Raw genomic sequence first — 15,768 nt, forward strand, 5'->3', positions numbered from 1 at the left:
GTGTGGTGTGTGTGTGTGTGTGTGTGTGTGTGTGTGTACGCACGCGCTCGCGCGCCGACCGCCTCAAATGTGGATTTCTGAAGTTTTCCTGGCAAATGAGGACCCAGGTAAGCGAACAGCAGTTGCGAGGAGAAGGGGTCCAGCAGCTGTGGAGCACAGACGGCAAAGCCGCAACAGCAAACTATCGCTCACTTTAATGGTAAGCCCCGCCCCCAGCAGCAGAGCCAACCAGAGGGCACGGAGCAATCCCAGCCTTCCTGGGCGGTCTGAGAAAGTCGCTAGGGCTTTCAGAGCCGGAGCAGAATCGGGCTCGTCGATGAGCTCGGGCTCGATTGGCTGGCCTCCCACGGTGGAGTAACGGTCGTAGAGGCGGGGCGGGAGGCGGCTGAGCCGGCCGGGCTGGGCGAGCTGCTGTAGAGAGGCGGCAGCTGAGGAAGGTAAGCGGCCTTCGGGGTTCACAGAGGCTTTGCCTGGAGCCCCTGCTTGAGCTTCCACCGGAAATGGCCTCGTCTGCGCAATGCGAGTGGTCATACTGACCCTTACTGGGGTCCCCAGAGAGGAGCTGCCTGGGACGGGTTGGCGCCAGTTAAAAATCCCTGGATAAGGAGTTTGGGGGCGGGTGGGGGAACCTGATCGACCTGGTCCTAGTCCTGGCTCCTCGCCCTTGTGATCTTTGGCTCCTCATTTAACATCTCAGCGCATCAGTTTCTTCAGTTGTAGACGACAGCTGGTAAATCTTTCCTTACAAGGGGTTGAGAAGGTTAATTGAGGTAGTGAGTGTGAAGCTTGGACGGATACCTGGCGCAGCCTGGATTCTGGATAGTTGTTGGTAGTTACTCCGTCCCCATGCGCTGGCCGGGGGTCTCGCCCCACGTTTCAGAATCTAGGTGCCTGGGAAGGTTACTTGGCGAGTGAAGGCTCGTAGCAGAAGGTGGGGGATACACAAAGGGGTAGGTGAGTAATCCCTTCTCTGGTTTAAGTAATCTTTGCAGAGTTGGAGAGTCTCTTTATGTGGAATCTAATATGATTTATTAAGAAAATCAGTGAGATGGAAATGTTGAAATGTAGAAGGGTTTCTGTACCACTTTATTTTCTATACATAATAATGGTAAAGACTGTGCGGGCATTACCTCTTTTGGCCTCAATCTTCTTCTGCATGAGGTTTTGTTTTGTTTTTACTTTTGGTATTGTCAAGTAGACCGGGCCTTCCCCACCTCACCTTGGGAAAAAGGTGGCTGGCTGGCTAGGGTTTTGCCCGCAGCTTCTGCTTAGTGGCCTATTCTAACCTTTTATGTAACCTCTCCTGGGGCAGGATGATTTAATCGAGGTAAGATCCGATCCTAATTCTGTTTCCTTAGATCGCTTCTTAGGAACGTTAAACAGTGTATTGGTATATTTTGGATGGCGCTTTTGCATTTAACAGACAATAGAGACTTTGAAAGCATTGCACATTCCATTTATTGCAGTAAAGTGAAATATGTGCTTTTGAGAAAGCTAATTACAGGTTTTGAGGTGACTCAAAAAAGAACAGCTACCAGCCATGCTTTATTCCCAGCTTGTCCCCAAAAAAGTAGTGAAAGCAACTACATTTTAATGTATGGGGCATGAGCCAGGGGCTCCAAACCTATAAGGGGTAAGTTACCAAAGGGCTCTTGGGAAACCTAGACAGTGCAAACAGAACTATGTTTGGCTTCTCTGTGCTTGGTTTTCTGTGGTGTGTATGAACCAACTCCTACCCCGCAACTCCTTTTCCCACAGTTTTACTTTAGGTATCTTATGACACTGCTTAAAGCAAGCCGCACCATCTGCTTTGGTCCTGGGAAGCACTGGGTCTCTTCTGGTGACTCACAGACCTGTGTCCTGGCATAGCCCGTAGTGGGGAAAATGCTGCTGCAAACTATCTGTAACATTAATTTCACAGCATAGACCTCTGAAAAGAAGGGCTTGTCACAGGTGAAATTGATAGTTGTTCTCCTTGTCTTTGTGTTTCAGTACCAGTTGTCTGAGAGTACCCTTGCCAATGAGAATATTGTTTGAATACCTTTGAAGTCAGAATCAGATTTGATGCTAGATGATAATAGAGTTGGGCTCTCAGGTATATGTTTCAACAAAACAAAGAAAGACAAGGGGAGAGAAGGCAAGGGTGAAGGCACGTGGTGGTGAGCACTGGAGTCCATTAGCAGTTGATTCAGTAGATGCAGCTCCCTGTAGTCAGTCATTAACACCAAGAATACCTGCTCTGGGGATAACACAAATCATTCTTAATAGGAGATGAATGTTTAAGATGTGGGCCTGTTTATCTTTTTGAAACCTAGATGAAGATGCAGTTTCAGACGTGAGGCTCACTGGGTGATCATTTCATTCTGATCAACTTGAATGACCAGGTGAAAAGTGTAAGAGGAACGTGCTATGACTGAGGTATGTCTGACGCAATAAATAACTCCCTCTGGATGTTGAGAGGCTGTGGAAAGGATCTACTAATTATGGAATACTATGTATTTATTTCCTTTTGACCTCTTCATAATCCTATCAGATATTTTAAACCCAATCAAGGAAACTGAAGAGGTTAAGTAACTATTTAAGATAGCACAAGTAGCTGGTCACCAACTCTGATCACCACCTGTCTTGCTGTGTGCCAGGCACTGTTCCTTTGCTTTTATTGTTATTTAACAAAATGTTTTTATTAAAAAATGACTTTTTATTATGAAATCAAACAGAAAAGAACACATATACCAAATGTATAGCTTAATGAATTATTAAAATCTGATACCACCCAGGGTAGGGTGGAGAACTATGCTAGCTAGCCATGCCAAGAATTTGCTTATCCCAATCACAACTGCTTTTGTCCTCTCATTAGTAGCCATTTTTCTGACTTTTATACTAGTCGCTTCCTTGTGTTAGTTTTTTCATAAATCCATATTCTTTGACACTATAATGTAGTCTTGCTCACTAAAATTTTAAAAAATCTCTTGTAGATTGTTTCCCTATTCCTTTCTTTTCCTTATAATTTATCTAATGAAGAACTTGGTCATTTGACCTATATGTCCTATAGTCTGGATTTTGCAGATCGCATACTCATCTACAGTTTGTTATGTTCCTCTGCCCTGGGTAATTAATTCCTATACAGTGGTATCTGGATCCAAGACTGGATCAAAATCACATTCAATCCCTTTGGTGATTCTCCCATCCAAGTACTAACCAGGCCCGACCCTAATGCTCACTTTACGTGATCAGAGGAGATCAGGCACTTGTTCAGGGTGATATGGCTGGAGAGGATAATTCTCTAGGTGATATTTGGCAAGACCATAGGAAGGGTGGAATGTCTCTTTGTTCCTCTTTATGTTTTCAGCACTTGTTGATACTTGATGCCTATTTATGTTTATTGAAGGTTGCATGGTATTCTAATTTGATAATGTCTTTTTTACTTATTAGTTGGAATATTAGTCCCTTATCTATCATTTGTATACACAGCAGTACAATTCCTTTAAGAAAGGCAGTTTCAGTATTTGATTCTTTCCATCTATATACCAATTTTTGAGAAAGTGAATTGGTTCCTTCTGAAGACAACTATGTTTTAAAATCTAATATGAGCAAGAGGTCATGAATTTAAACATTTGATGGGTTTCATTTCATTGCAGTTGTTATTATCATTATTCAATCCTGTCCTTTTGTTATGACCCAACTAGTCCTTCATAGTTTTCTTGTTGTCTGATACCTTGAAAAAATTCTATTCCAAATCTGAAATTGTCATTTCTTCAAGAAACTCTGGTTTCTTTTAGAAGGAAATGGCACTTCAAGATCATCATCTATATACTAGGGATCCTGAGTCAGTCACTGTTTGTAGGCTTTTCAGTAGACAGCTAGACATAGATTGTGTGCCTTTCTATAGGCACACACATTATAGATAAAATATCTCATGAGTTCATACGAATACTCTCAGTTCGAATTGGGACTCCGAGTTTTTACTTACTTTCTCTATTATACCTGTAATCTCTTTTTTCCTTGTCAAAAATATTGGTTTTTATGAATTTAGGAGATGATAGAATTAGAATGTCCCATAATTACTCATTTCACTTGGTGGTTCCCCCCCACCACCATTTTAACCCTTTTAAACTTACATTTCAGAGTTCCTGTTCTTGCTTAGCAGGTTTTGAACCTGACTAGTGGTATCCATGAGAATGCAGGTTTGCTTCCTGGCCTCACTCAGTGGGTTGAGCATCCAGCATTGCCGTGAGCTGCGGTGCAGGTTGAAGATGAGGTTCGGATCCTGGGCTGCTGTGGCTGTGGTGTAGGCCAGCAGCTGTAGCTCCAATTGGACCCCTAGCCTGGGAACTTCCATATGCCGCAGGTGTGGCCCTAAAAACAAACAAACAAACAAAAAAAAAAAACCATAACACTTTTATAATTTGGTGTCAGTAAGTACATTCATAGTGTTGTATAACCACCACCACTATATCCAGATTGTTTTATCTCATATTACACACATCACAGTATTAGACATAAATTACCGATGTCACCGCCAATATGATTACCGAAAACATTGAACTTTTTTTTGTTTTCCCATTCTTTCCTCCTTTAAAGAAAATCATTTTATTAGATCTATATTGTCAGAGCATATAGTCATTATATACACTGCTTTTCCTCTTAGCCTTCATTTATCCATCCTTAGTTCAACAGGTGTATGTAATGTTTACCGCCAGTGTTTATGTTGATGTCTTTCTAGGCATTTTATTTACCTGATGTGTCTGTTAGATTCGTCTGAAAAAAATATTCCCTGAATTCTTGCATGTTAATAAAAGTTTGTGCCCTTTATACATGAAAGTCACATTTGCTTATATAAAATCTTTGCTCACACTTCTTTTCCTTGAGTTTCTTAAGTGTTTTATTTTTCTTTGGTATCAAAAGCCAGATGATAATCTAATTTTTTCTCTTTATAAGTCATTTTTTCCCTTTTTTTATAGATGACCAATTTTTTCTTTTGGGCTTGCTATTGTGGCACAGTGGAAAGGAACCTAACTAGTATCCATGAGGATGTGGGTTCGACCCCTGGAATCGCTCAGTTGTTTAAGGATCTGGCATTGCCCTAAGCTGTGGTGTAGGTCGAAGATGTTGCTTGGAGCCCATGTTGCTGTGGCTGTGGTGTAGGCCAGCAGCTACAGCTCTAATTCAACCCCTAGCTTGGGAACTTCCATATGCCATTGGTGTGGCCCTAAAAAAAATTTTTTTTTCTTTTATTAAAGTTCATTAATTTTATTAGAATGTGTCTTGGTTGTTCTGGATCAGTATTCTCCAGTACTTGATATATTCTTTCAGTTTCAGGTCTTTTTTGTTTTTTTAGTTTCAGTAAAACTTTATTTATTTATTTATTTATTTGTAAATGTTTTCCTTTTTTGGCTACCCCGTGACATATGGAGTTCCTGAGCCAGGAATCAAGATCCCAGCCACAGTTTTGACCTAAGCTACCTGTGGCAATGCTCGATCCTTAACCCACTGTGTATGGCTGGGGATTGAACCTCCTGTCCCAGCGCTCCCAAGATGCCACAAATTCCATTGCCACAGCGGGAACTCCAAAGAAAGCTTTATTTTTTAAACAACTTTTTTGAGCCTATATGTGATATACAATAAATTGAACATATTTAAAATGAACTATTTGATAATTTTGGTGTACATATATACTTGTGAAACTGTTACCATATTCAAGATTGTGAACATATTCAACACTACCCAAATTTCCTTGTTCTGCTTGGTAATCCATCATTCCAGCCTCCCATTCCCCAACCACTGATCTTTCTGTCACTGTAGATTTGTTTTTTGTTTTCTATAGTTTTATATAAATGGAGTCATATAGTATGTACTCTTTGGCTTCGTTTACTTGAGTATTTTGAGGTTCATCCATGTTGCTACATGTGTATTCCTTTTTACTGCTGAGAAATATTCTATTGTATGTGTATACCACACTTTGTGTAGCCATTCACCCACTGATGGACATTTGAGTTGTTTCCAGTTTCTGGCTATTACAAATACAGCATTCAGGAACTTTATGTACAAGTTTTTGTGTGGACATATGCTTTTGTTACTCTTGAGAACCTAGGGATGGAATGACTAGATCTTATGGTAGGTGTATTTTAAACTTTTTAAGAAATTGCCGAAGTGTTTTCCACAGTGGCTGTCCTGTACTACATTCCCATCAGCAGTGTATCAGAGTTCCAGTTCCTTTACATCCTAGACCCTTGGTCCAAGACATTCAAATAAGCATCTTTTCATGTGCTTATTTGCCATCTGTATATCTTCTTTGGTGAAATGTCTATTCAAATTTGTGCCCATTTTTAAGTTGGGTTCTTTGATTTCTTATTGTGTTTTGAGAGTTCTTTATTTTGGATATGGGTTCTTTTGAATTGCAATATTTTCTCTGTAATTTTTCTTTTCCTGCTCATAATAGTATCTTTTAAAGAACAGTTCTTATTTTTATGAAGCCCAACTTAATTTTTGAAAATTGTTTTCCTTTAACTTCTGTTTCCCTTAAGACATTACCTGTGTGTTTATTCACTTTTGTGTTCCTTCTTGCTTACTCTTCATTTCTAAAATTATTTGTTCTTTCCTGGATTCTGTCAACCTTATTTCAAAGCTTTGCTTTGCTTTGCTTGCTTGCTTGCTTTCTTTTTCGTTCTTTCTTTTCTTTATTTCTTTCCTTTTGTCTTTTAGGGCTGCACCTGTGGCATATGGAGGTTTCCAGGCTAGAAGTCCAATTGGAGCTGGAGCTGCCAGCCTACGCCATTGCAACTCGGGATTCGAGCCTCATCTATGACCTACACCACAGTTCATGGCAACGCTGGATCCTTAACCCACTGAGCAAGGCCAGGGATCGAACCCGTGTCTTCATGGATGCTAGTTGGGTTTGCTAACCACTGAACCATGATGGGAACTCCTCATTTCCAAGCTTTTCTAATTTTGACTTATATTATTCTTTCATGTCTTTATAGACTTTTCCTAATTTTATAGCTTGCTTTAAAATAACAGGCTATAGTTTGATCTCTTTGCAGGCTTATGAATCATGTTCTTCTTGTCTGTAGGGATGTTACTCTCCTTTTTTATATTAACTTTTGATGGGATTAGAACTCAATGTTTTTCTTATTTCTGTGTAAAATTAATTTTCCTGAAATCGATAGAGCAATTATATCTTTTAAAGATGTAATTCACATAACGCAGAATTCACCCATTTAAATTCAGTGGTTTTTGGTATAGCCACACATTACCACAATCAATTTTAGAGTATTTTCTTAACTGTTAAAAGAAACCCTGTACCCATTAGCCATCATTCCCCATTTCTCTCTATTTTACTCCCCACCTCTCCCAGGAAAGTACTAATCTTTCATTTATAGATTTGAGGATGTGGCTATTTCTGTAGTTGATCTACTCACACATCTTGTAAAGGACTGATATGAAATATACTATACTATGAACAAGAGAATACTCGTCTCATTGAATAAATGATTTAAATTCTGCCTCTGGGAGTTCCCATTGTGGCACAGTGGAAATGAATCTGACTAGGAACCAAGAGGTTGTGGGTTCAATCCCTGGCCTCCCTCAGTGGGTTAAGGATCTGGCATTGCTGTGAGCTGTGGTGTAGGTCACAGACATGGCTCAGATCTGGCATTGCTGCAGCTGTGGTATAGGCCAGCAGCTGTAGCTCCAATCAGACCCCTAGCCTGGGAACCTCCATATGCCACAAATGCAGCCCTTTAAAAAAAAAAATTCTACTTCTGGTACACCCTGAACTTTTATTTTCAATAGCCATCTTCTACCAGAACCTCAGTGGAGGGAACTTCTGTCATCGTAGGTTTCCCAGGCGTAGGCATTGGCTTCAACCACTTTAAATTTCATATAAAAGCTGAAGTAACTTGTAGGTTAAGAAAAGTTAAGCCATGTCTTTCTTTTTTCCATTTCTTTTCCCTCTGTTCTTCATTTCCAGATGGCACCAGGAGTGTTGAAATGTTGCAGGACAAAAATAAATGATACTGCAGTTCTTTTGTAGATCTGTGGGTTAAGGATCCAGTGTTGTCACTGTAGTGTCTCAGTTCACTGCTGTGACATGGGTTTGATCTCTGGCCTGAGAGCTTATTCATGCCATGGGGGTGGCAAAAAAAAAATACTGTCATGGTATTTCTATTCTAAGCAGAAGCAGAAAGTGCTAAGGAATCTCATGGAAGAACCTCTTTTCAGTGATTTCACCAGAATTTTTACAGGTTCATGAGTTGGGATAGTTAAACTTTGGGTGAATGCTGCTGGGTTTTTATTCATTTATTCACTAACCCTTCAATACTTTGATGTTAAACCATCAGCATCCCCCCCCCCCCAATTTAAAAAATTGTGGTAAAATATACACACTTTTTTTTTTTTTTTTTTTTTTATTTTCCCACTGTACAGCAAGGGGGTCAGGTCATCCTTAGATGTATACATTGCAGTTACAGTTTTTTCCCCCACCCTTTCTTCTGTTGCGACATGAGTATCTAGACATAGTTCTCAATGCTATTCAGCAGGATCTCCTTATAAATCTATTCTAGGTTGTGTCTGATAAGCCCAAGCTCCCGATCCCTCCCACTCCCTCCCCCTCCCATCAGGCAACCACAAGTCTCTTCTCCAAGTCCATGAGTTTCTTTTCTGAGGAGATGTTCATTTGTGCTGGATATTAGATTCCAGTTATAAGTGATATCATATGGTATTTGTCTTTGTCTTTCTGGCTCATTTCACTCAGGATGAGATTCTCTAGTTCCATCCATGTTGCTGCAAATGGCATTATGTCATCCTTTTTTATGGCTGAGTAGTATTCCATTGTGTATATATACCACATCTTCCGAATCCAATCCTCTGTCGATGGACATTTGGATTGTTTCCATGTCCTGGCTATTGTGAATAGGGCTGCAATGAATATGCGGGTGCATGTGTCTCTTTTAAGTAGAGCTTTGTCCGGATAGATGCCCAAGAGTGGGATTGCAGGGTCATATGGAAGTTCTATGAAAATATACACACTTTTAATGTCTTAACCATTTTTAAGTGTTTATATAATTCAGTGGTGTTAAATACAATCATAATATGCTACCATCCCCGCCATTTATCTATAGAACTCTTCATCTTGTAAAGCTGAAACTCTATACTCATTAAACAGTAACTCACCATTCCCCCAAGGCAACCACGATGCTGCTTTTTGTACAAGTGGAATCGTACAACATTTCTCTTTTGGGGACTGGCTAATGTCCTTAGTGTAGTATCTTTAATATAAACATTTCCTTTCTGTTTAAGGCTGAATAATATTCCATTGTATAGCTATACCATATTTTGCTTATCCATTCATCTGTTGATTTCTTTCATTAGCATCTTATATTTTTCAGAGTACAGGTCTTTTGTCTCTTTAGGTAGGTTTATTCCTAAGTATTTTATTTTTTTTGATGTAATAGTAAATGGGGTTGTTTTGTTAATTTCTCTTTCTGATCTTTTGTTGTCCGTATATAGAAATGCAATCGATTTCTGTGTATTAATTTTGTATCCTACAACTTTGCCAAATTGATGAGCTCTAACAGTTTTCTGGTAGCGTCTAGGATTTTCTAGGTATAGTATCATGTCATCTGCAAATAGTGGTAGTTTTACTTCTTCCTTTCCAATTTGGAGTCCTTTTATTTCTTTTACTTCTCTGATTGCTGTGGCTAGGACTTCCAAAACTATGTTGAATAATAGTGGTGAGAGTGGACATCCTTGTCTTGTTCCTGATCTCAGGGGGAATTCTTTCAGCTTTTCACCATTGAGAACGATGTTAGCTGTGGGTTTGTCATATGTGGCCTTTATTATGTTGAGGTAGCTTCCTCCTATGCCCACTTTCTGGAGGGTTTTTAATCAGAAATGAGTGTTGGATTTTGTCAAAGGCTTTTTCTGCATCTATTGAGAGGATCATACTGTTTTTACTCTTGAGTTTGTTAATGTGGTGTATCATACTGATTGATTTGCAGATATAGAACAATCCTTGTATCCCTGGGATAAATCCCACTTGATCATGATGTACAATCCTTTTAATGTATTGTTGGATGTGGTTTGCTAGTAACTCAAAATGTTGAGTATTTCTGCATCGATGTTCATCAGTGAAATTGGCCTGTAATTTCCTTTTTTTTGTGGCGTCTTTGTCTGGTTTTGCTATCAGGGTGATGGTGGCCTCGTAGAATGAGTTTGGGAATGTTCCTTCCTCTGCAGTTTTTTGAAGAAGTTTCATAAGGATAGGTGTTACCTCTTCTCTAAATGTTTGATAGAATTCACTTGTGGGGCCATCTGGTCCTGGACTTTTATTTTTTGGAAGTTTTTTTTTGGTCTTTTTGCCATTTCTTGGGCTGCTCCCGCGGCATATGGAGGTTCCCAGGCTAGGGGTCGAATTGGAGCTGTAGCTGCCAGCCTATGCCAGAGCCACAGCAACGCAGGATCCAAGCCGCGTCTGCAACCTACACTACAGCTCATGGCAACGCTGGATCGTTAACCCACTGAGCAAGGCCAGGAATCGAACCCGCAACCTCATGGTTCCTAGTCGGATTCGTTAACCACTGCGCCACGACGGGAACTCCATGTTTTTTGGAGGGAACTCCATATTTTTTGGAAGTTTTTTTTTTTTTTTTTTTTTTTTTTTTTTTTTTTTTTTTTGGTCTTTTTGCTATTTCTTGGGCCGCCCCTGCGGCATATGGAGGTTCCCAGGCTAGGGGTTGAATCGGAGCTGTAGCCACCGGCCTACGCCAGAGCCACAGCAACACGGGATCCGAGCCGCGTCTGCAACCTACACCACAGCTCACGGCAACGCCAGATCGTTAACCCACTGAGCAAGGGCAGGGACCGAACCCGCAACCTCATGGTTCCTAGTCGGATTCCTTAACCACTGCGCCACGACGGGAACTCCATGTTTTTTGGAGGGAACTCCATATTTTTTGGAAGTTTTTTAATCACAGTTCCAATTTTAGTACTTGTGATGGGTCCATTCATCTTTTCTATTTCATCTTGGTTTAGTCTTGCAAGATTGTACTTTTCTAAGAATTTGTCCATTGCTTCTAGGTTTTCTATTTTATTGGCTTAGAGTTGGCATGTAGTAGTCTCTTATAATCCTTTGTATCTGTGACATCCATTATAACTTCTCCTTTTTCATTTCTAATTTTATTGATTTGAGTCCTCTTTTTTTCTTGTTAAGTCTGGCTAAGGGTTTATCAATTTTGTTGATCTTTTCACAGAACCAGCTTTTCGTTTCATTGATCTTCTCTATGGTTTTCTTCATTTCTGTTTCATTGATTTCTGCTCTGATCTTTAGGATTTCTTCCCTTCTGCTAACTTTAGGTCGTATCTGTTCTTCTCTCTCTACTGCTTTAGATGTAAAAGGTTGTTTCTTGAGTTTTTTCTTCTTTCCTGAAGTGGGCTTGTATTGCTATAAACTTTTCTCTTAGAACTGCTTTTGCTGCATCTCATAGGTTTTGGAGTGTCGTATCTTTGTTGTCATTTCCTTCTAGGTATTTTTTAATTTCCTCTTTGATTTCTTCAGTGATCCATTGGTTGTTTAGTAGCATGTTGTTTAGTCTCCATGTGTTTGTAATTCTTGCAGTTGTTTTCTTGGTGATTTCCAGTCCTATAGTGTTGTGGTCAGAAAAGATGCTTGATATGATTTCAGTTTTCTTAAAGTTACTGAGGCTTGATTTGTGGCCCAGAATGTGATCAATCCTAGAGAATGTTCTTTGTGCACTTGAGAAGAATGTGTATTCTGCTGCTTTTGAATGGAATGTCCTATAAATATCTATTAAATCCCTCTGGTCTAATGCATCATTTACGGCCTGTGTTTCCTTGTTGATTTTCTGTCTAGATGATCTGTCCATTGCTGTAAGAGGGGTGCTAAAGTCCCCCGCTATTATTGTGTTATTGTCAATTTCTCCTTTTAAGGTTGTTAGCAGTTGTCTTATACATTGAGGTGATCCTATGTTGGGTGCATGTATATTTATAATTGTTATATCTTCTTCTTGGATTTATCCCTTGATCATTATGTAATGTCCTTCTTTGTCTCTTATACTATTCTTTATTTTAAAGGTCTATTTTGTCCGATATGAGTATCGATACTCCAGCTTTCTTTAGATCCCTGTTTGCATGAAATATTTTCTTCCATCCTCTCACTTTTAATTTGTATGTGTCCTTAGAAGTGAAGTGGGCCTCTTGAAGACAGCATATATATGGGTCTTGGTTTTTTTTAATCCATTCAGCCAGTCTGTGTCTTTTGGTTGAGACATTTAGTCCATTAACATTTAAGGTAATTATAGATATGTATTTTCTTGTTGCCATTTTATTAACTGTTTTGGATTTGCTTTTGTTGCTCTTTTTTCTTCCCTTCTCTTGTTCTCTCCTCTTGTGGTTTGAAGACTATCTTTAGCATTGTATTTGAATTGATTTTTCTTATTTGTGTGTGTATCAATTGTAGATTTTTGGTTTGCAGTTACCCTGAAGTTTTGGTATAGGAATCTATATGTTTATGAGATTGTTTTAAGTTGTTGGTCTCTTAATTGCAAGTGCATCTCCAGTGACCTGCATGTGTACCCTCCTCTTCTCACAATTTCTGATTTTGGTGCATATTTGCGCATGGATGATTTCCTACCTTTACTGTATATATTCCTTTACTGTTGAGCCTTGTCATTTGTGGTATTTTTGTTTCTAGTCTTGGTCTTTTCTGCCTAGAGAAGTTCCTTTAGTATTTGTTGTAATGCTGGTTTAGTGCTGCTGAATTCTCTTAGCTTTTGCTTCTCTGTAAAGCTTTTGATTTCTCCTTCAAATCTGAATGAGTTCCTTGCTGGGTAAAGTAATGTTGGTTGGAGGTTTTTTCCTTTCATCACTTTAAGTATATTGTGCCACTCCCTTCTGGCCTGCAGTTTTTGCTAAAATGTCTACTGATAACCTTATTGGGGTTACTTTGCATGTTATTTGTTTCTTTTCCCCAGCTGCTTTCAGTGTTTTCTTTTTGTCTTTCATTTTGGTCATTTCAATTAATATGTGTCTTGTGCTGTTCCTGCTTGGGTTTTTTTTTTTTTTTTTAATATAGTACTCATTGTCTTCCTGGATTTGATTGAGTGGTTCCTTTCCCATGTTAAGGAAATTTTTGGCTATTATCTCTTCAAATATTTTTTCTGTCCCTTTGTCTCTTCTCTTCTCCTCCTGGCACCCCAATAATATGGATGTTGGTGTGTTTAACGTTGTCCCAGAGTTCTCTGAGGCTGTCTTCATTTCTTTTCAGTCTTTTTTCTCTTTTCTGTTCCACATCAGTGGTTTCCATTAGTCTGTCCTCCACCTCACTTATTCGTTCTTCTGCCTCTTGTATTTGCTTGTTGGTTGCTTCTGATGAATTTTTAATTTTAGTTATTGTATTTTGCATTTCTGCTTGCTTAAGTTTTAAATCTTGTATTTCTTTGTCCAATGTTTGCTGTAAATTGTCGATCTTTTCCTCCAGTTTGTTCCCAGTGTCTTGCATCATCTTCAGCATCATCAGTCTAAAGTCTTTTTCCTGGAAGCTGATAACCTCCAGATCACTTAGCTGTTTTTCTGGAGTTTTTTCTTTCTTTCTTATTTGAGTTATAGTTTTCTCCCTTTTCATTTTTGTAGGTTTTTGGTGTGGTCTCCTTTTTGCAGACAATAGTGTTGTAGCCTCTCTTGCTTCTGATGTCTGCCCCTCTTGTGGCTGAATTCATTAGAGGGGCTTGCTGTAGGCTTCCTGATGAGAGGGACTGGTGCCTTCCCACTGGTAGGTGGGGCCGATTCCTAACCCTTTGGTGGGTGGGGCTTTGTCTCTGGGTAAGATCAGAGGTGGCTGTGTGCCTAGGGGGTCTTGAGGCAGTCTGTTTACTGATGGGTGGGGCTGTGATCCCACCTGGATTATTGTTTGGCCTGGGGCTTTTCCCTGCTAGTGGATGGGGCCAGATTTTCCCCAAAATGGCCATGCCACATCTAGAGGAAGGCAAGCTGATGAATATTCCCTAGACCTTTTCTTCTGATGTCCTTCCTCCACAATGAGCCACAGTCACCCCCTGTTTTCCCAGGAGATCCCCAAGAACTGCAGTCAGGTCCGACCCAAATTCCTATGGAGTCTCTAGTTTGCCCTGGACCCAGTGCATGTAAAAGCCTGTGTGAGCCTTTCAAGAATGGGGTCTCTATTTCCCCCAGTCCTGTGGAACTCCTGTGCACAAGCCCCACTGGCCTTCAATACCAGATGCATTGTTTAAAACTATTTTCACCCATTCCGTATGTTGTCTTTTGTTTTCTTTTTATGGTTTCCTTGGCTGTGCAAAAGGTTGTCCATTTGATTAGGGCCCTTTGGTTTATTTTTACTTTTATTTCTGTTGCCTTGGGAGACTGACCTAAGAAAACATTTGTAAGGTTGATGTCAGAGAATGTTTTGCCTATGTTCTTTTCTAGGAGTGGGATGGTGTCTTGTCTTACGTTTAAGTCTTTAAGCCATTTTGAGTTTATTTATTTATTTATTTATTTGTTTTTTTTGCCTTTTCTGAGGCTGCTTCTGTGGCATATGGAGGTTCCCAGGCTAGGGGTCTAATCGGAGCTGTAGCCACAGGCCTACGCCAGAGCCACAGCAACGCAGGATCCAAGCTGTGTCTGCGACCTACACCACAGCTCACAGCAACGCCAGATTGTTAGCCCACTGAGCAAGGCCAGGGATTGAACCTGCAACCGCATGGTTCCTAGTTGGATTCGTTAACCACTCTGCCACGACGGGACCTCCCATTTTGAGTTTATTTTTGTGCATGGTGTGAGGGTGTGTTCTAGTTTCGTTAATTTACATGCAGCTGTACAGTTTTCCCAGCAATACTTGCTGAAAAGACTGCCTTTTCCCCATTTTATATTCTTGCCTTCTTTATCGAAGATTAATTGACTGTTAGGTGTCCGGGTTTATTTCTGGGTTCTCTGTTCCGTTCCACTGGTTTATATGTCTGTTTTGGTAACAGTACCACACTGTCTTGACTACTGTACTTTCTTTTGATTATTATTTTCGTAGAGAATCTTTTACCATCTTTTTCCTTTGCTTTTTAGGGCCACACCTGCAGTATATGGAGGTTCCCAGGATAGGGGTTCAATAGGAGCTACAGCTGCCAGCCTATGCCACAGCAATGCCAGATCCCAGCCAAGTCTGTGACCTACATCACAGCTCAAGGCAATGCCAGATCTGTAACACACTGAGCAAGGCAAGGGATTGAACCCGCAACCTTATGGTTTCAAGTGAGATTTGTTTCTGTTGTGCCACAGTGGGAATTCTGCCATCCTTTTATTTTCAATGTCTTTTTATCTTTGGATATAAAGTGGGTCTGTTTTAGACACATGTAGTCATATCATATTTTAAAAAAATTCATTTTGGCTATTTGTCAAGAGTTTAATCCATTTATATTTAAAGTGATTTCTGATGGATGGGGATTATTTCTGTCATTTTGCTATTTTCCATAACATCTTACGGCTTTTTTGTTCATTTCTTGTATTACTGTCATCTTTGGTTATTTTTGTGTGTGTGAAATGTTTATAAAAATTTTCATTTTTCTTCTTTCTTTCTTGCTTTAAGTGGGCCACACTCGTGGCATATGGAGTTTCCCAGGCTAGGGTTGAATTAGAGCCCTAGCCATAGGCCTCCACCACAGCCACAGCAACACCAGTTCCAAGCTGTATCCACAACCTACACCAAAGCTTGAGGTAATGCGGGATCCTTTAACCCATTGAACAGGG

The 15,768-nt window shown here is 40.0% G+C and overlaps 1 protein-coding gene across 1 annotated transcript in view; it reads left to right on the forward strand.

The window, feature by feature from the left end:
- Positions 1–273: 273 nt before the first annotated feature.
- Positions 274–15,768, forward strand: part of LOC110258506 (centrosomal protein of 70 kDa-like) — a 43,020-nt gene continuing 27,525 nt past the window's right edge. Inside the window, exons 1-2 of the mRNA XM_021081757.1 lie at positions 274–437; positions 2,316–2,418. Of these exons, the coding sequence (XP_020937416.1) occupies positions 2,410–2,418 (9 nt within the window). The 5' untranslated portion in view covers positions 274–437; positions 2,316–2,409. The remainder of the gene's footprint in view (positions 438–2,315; positions 2,419–15,768) is intronic.

Source organism: Sus scrofa, unplaced genomic scaffold (genome assembly GCF_000003025.6).
Source record: "Sus scrofa isolate TJ Tabasco breed Duroc unplaced genomic scaffold, Sscrofa11.1 Contig221, whole genome shotgun sequence".
NCBI lineage: Eukaryota > Metazoa > Chordata > Mammalia > Artiodactyla > Suidae > Sus > Sus scrofa.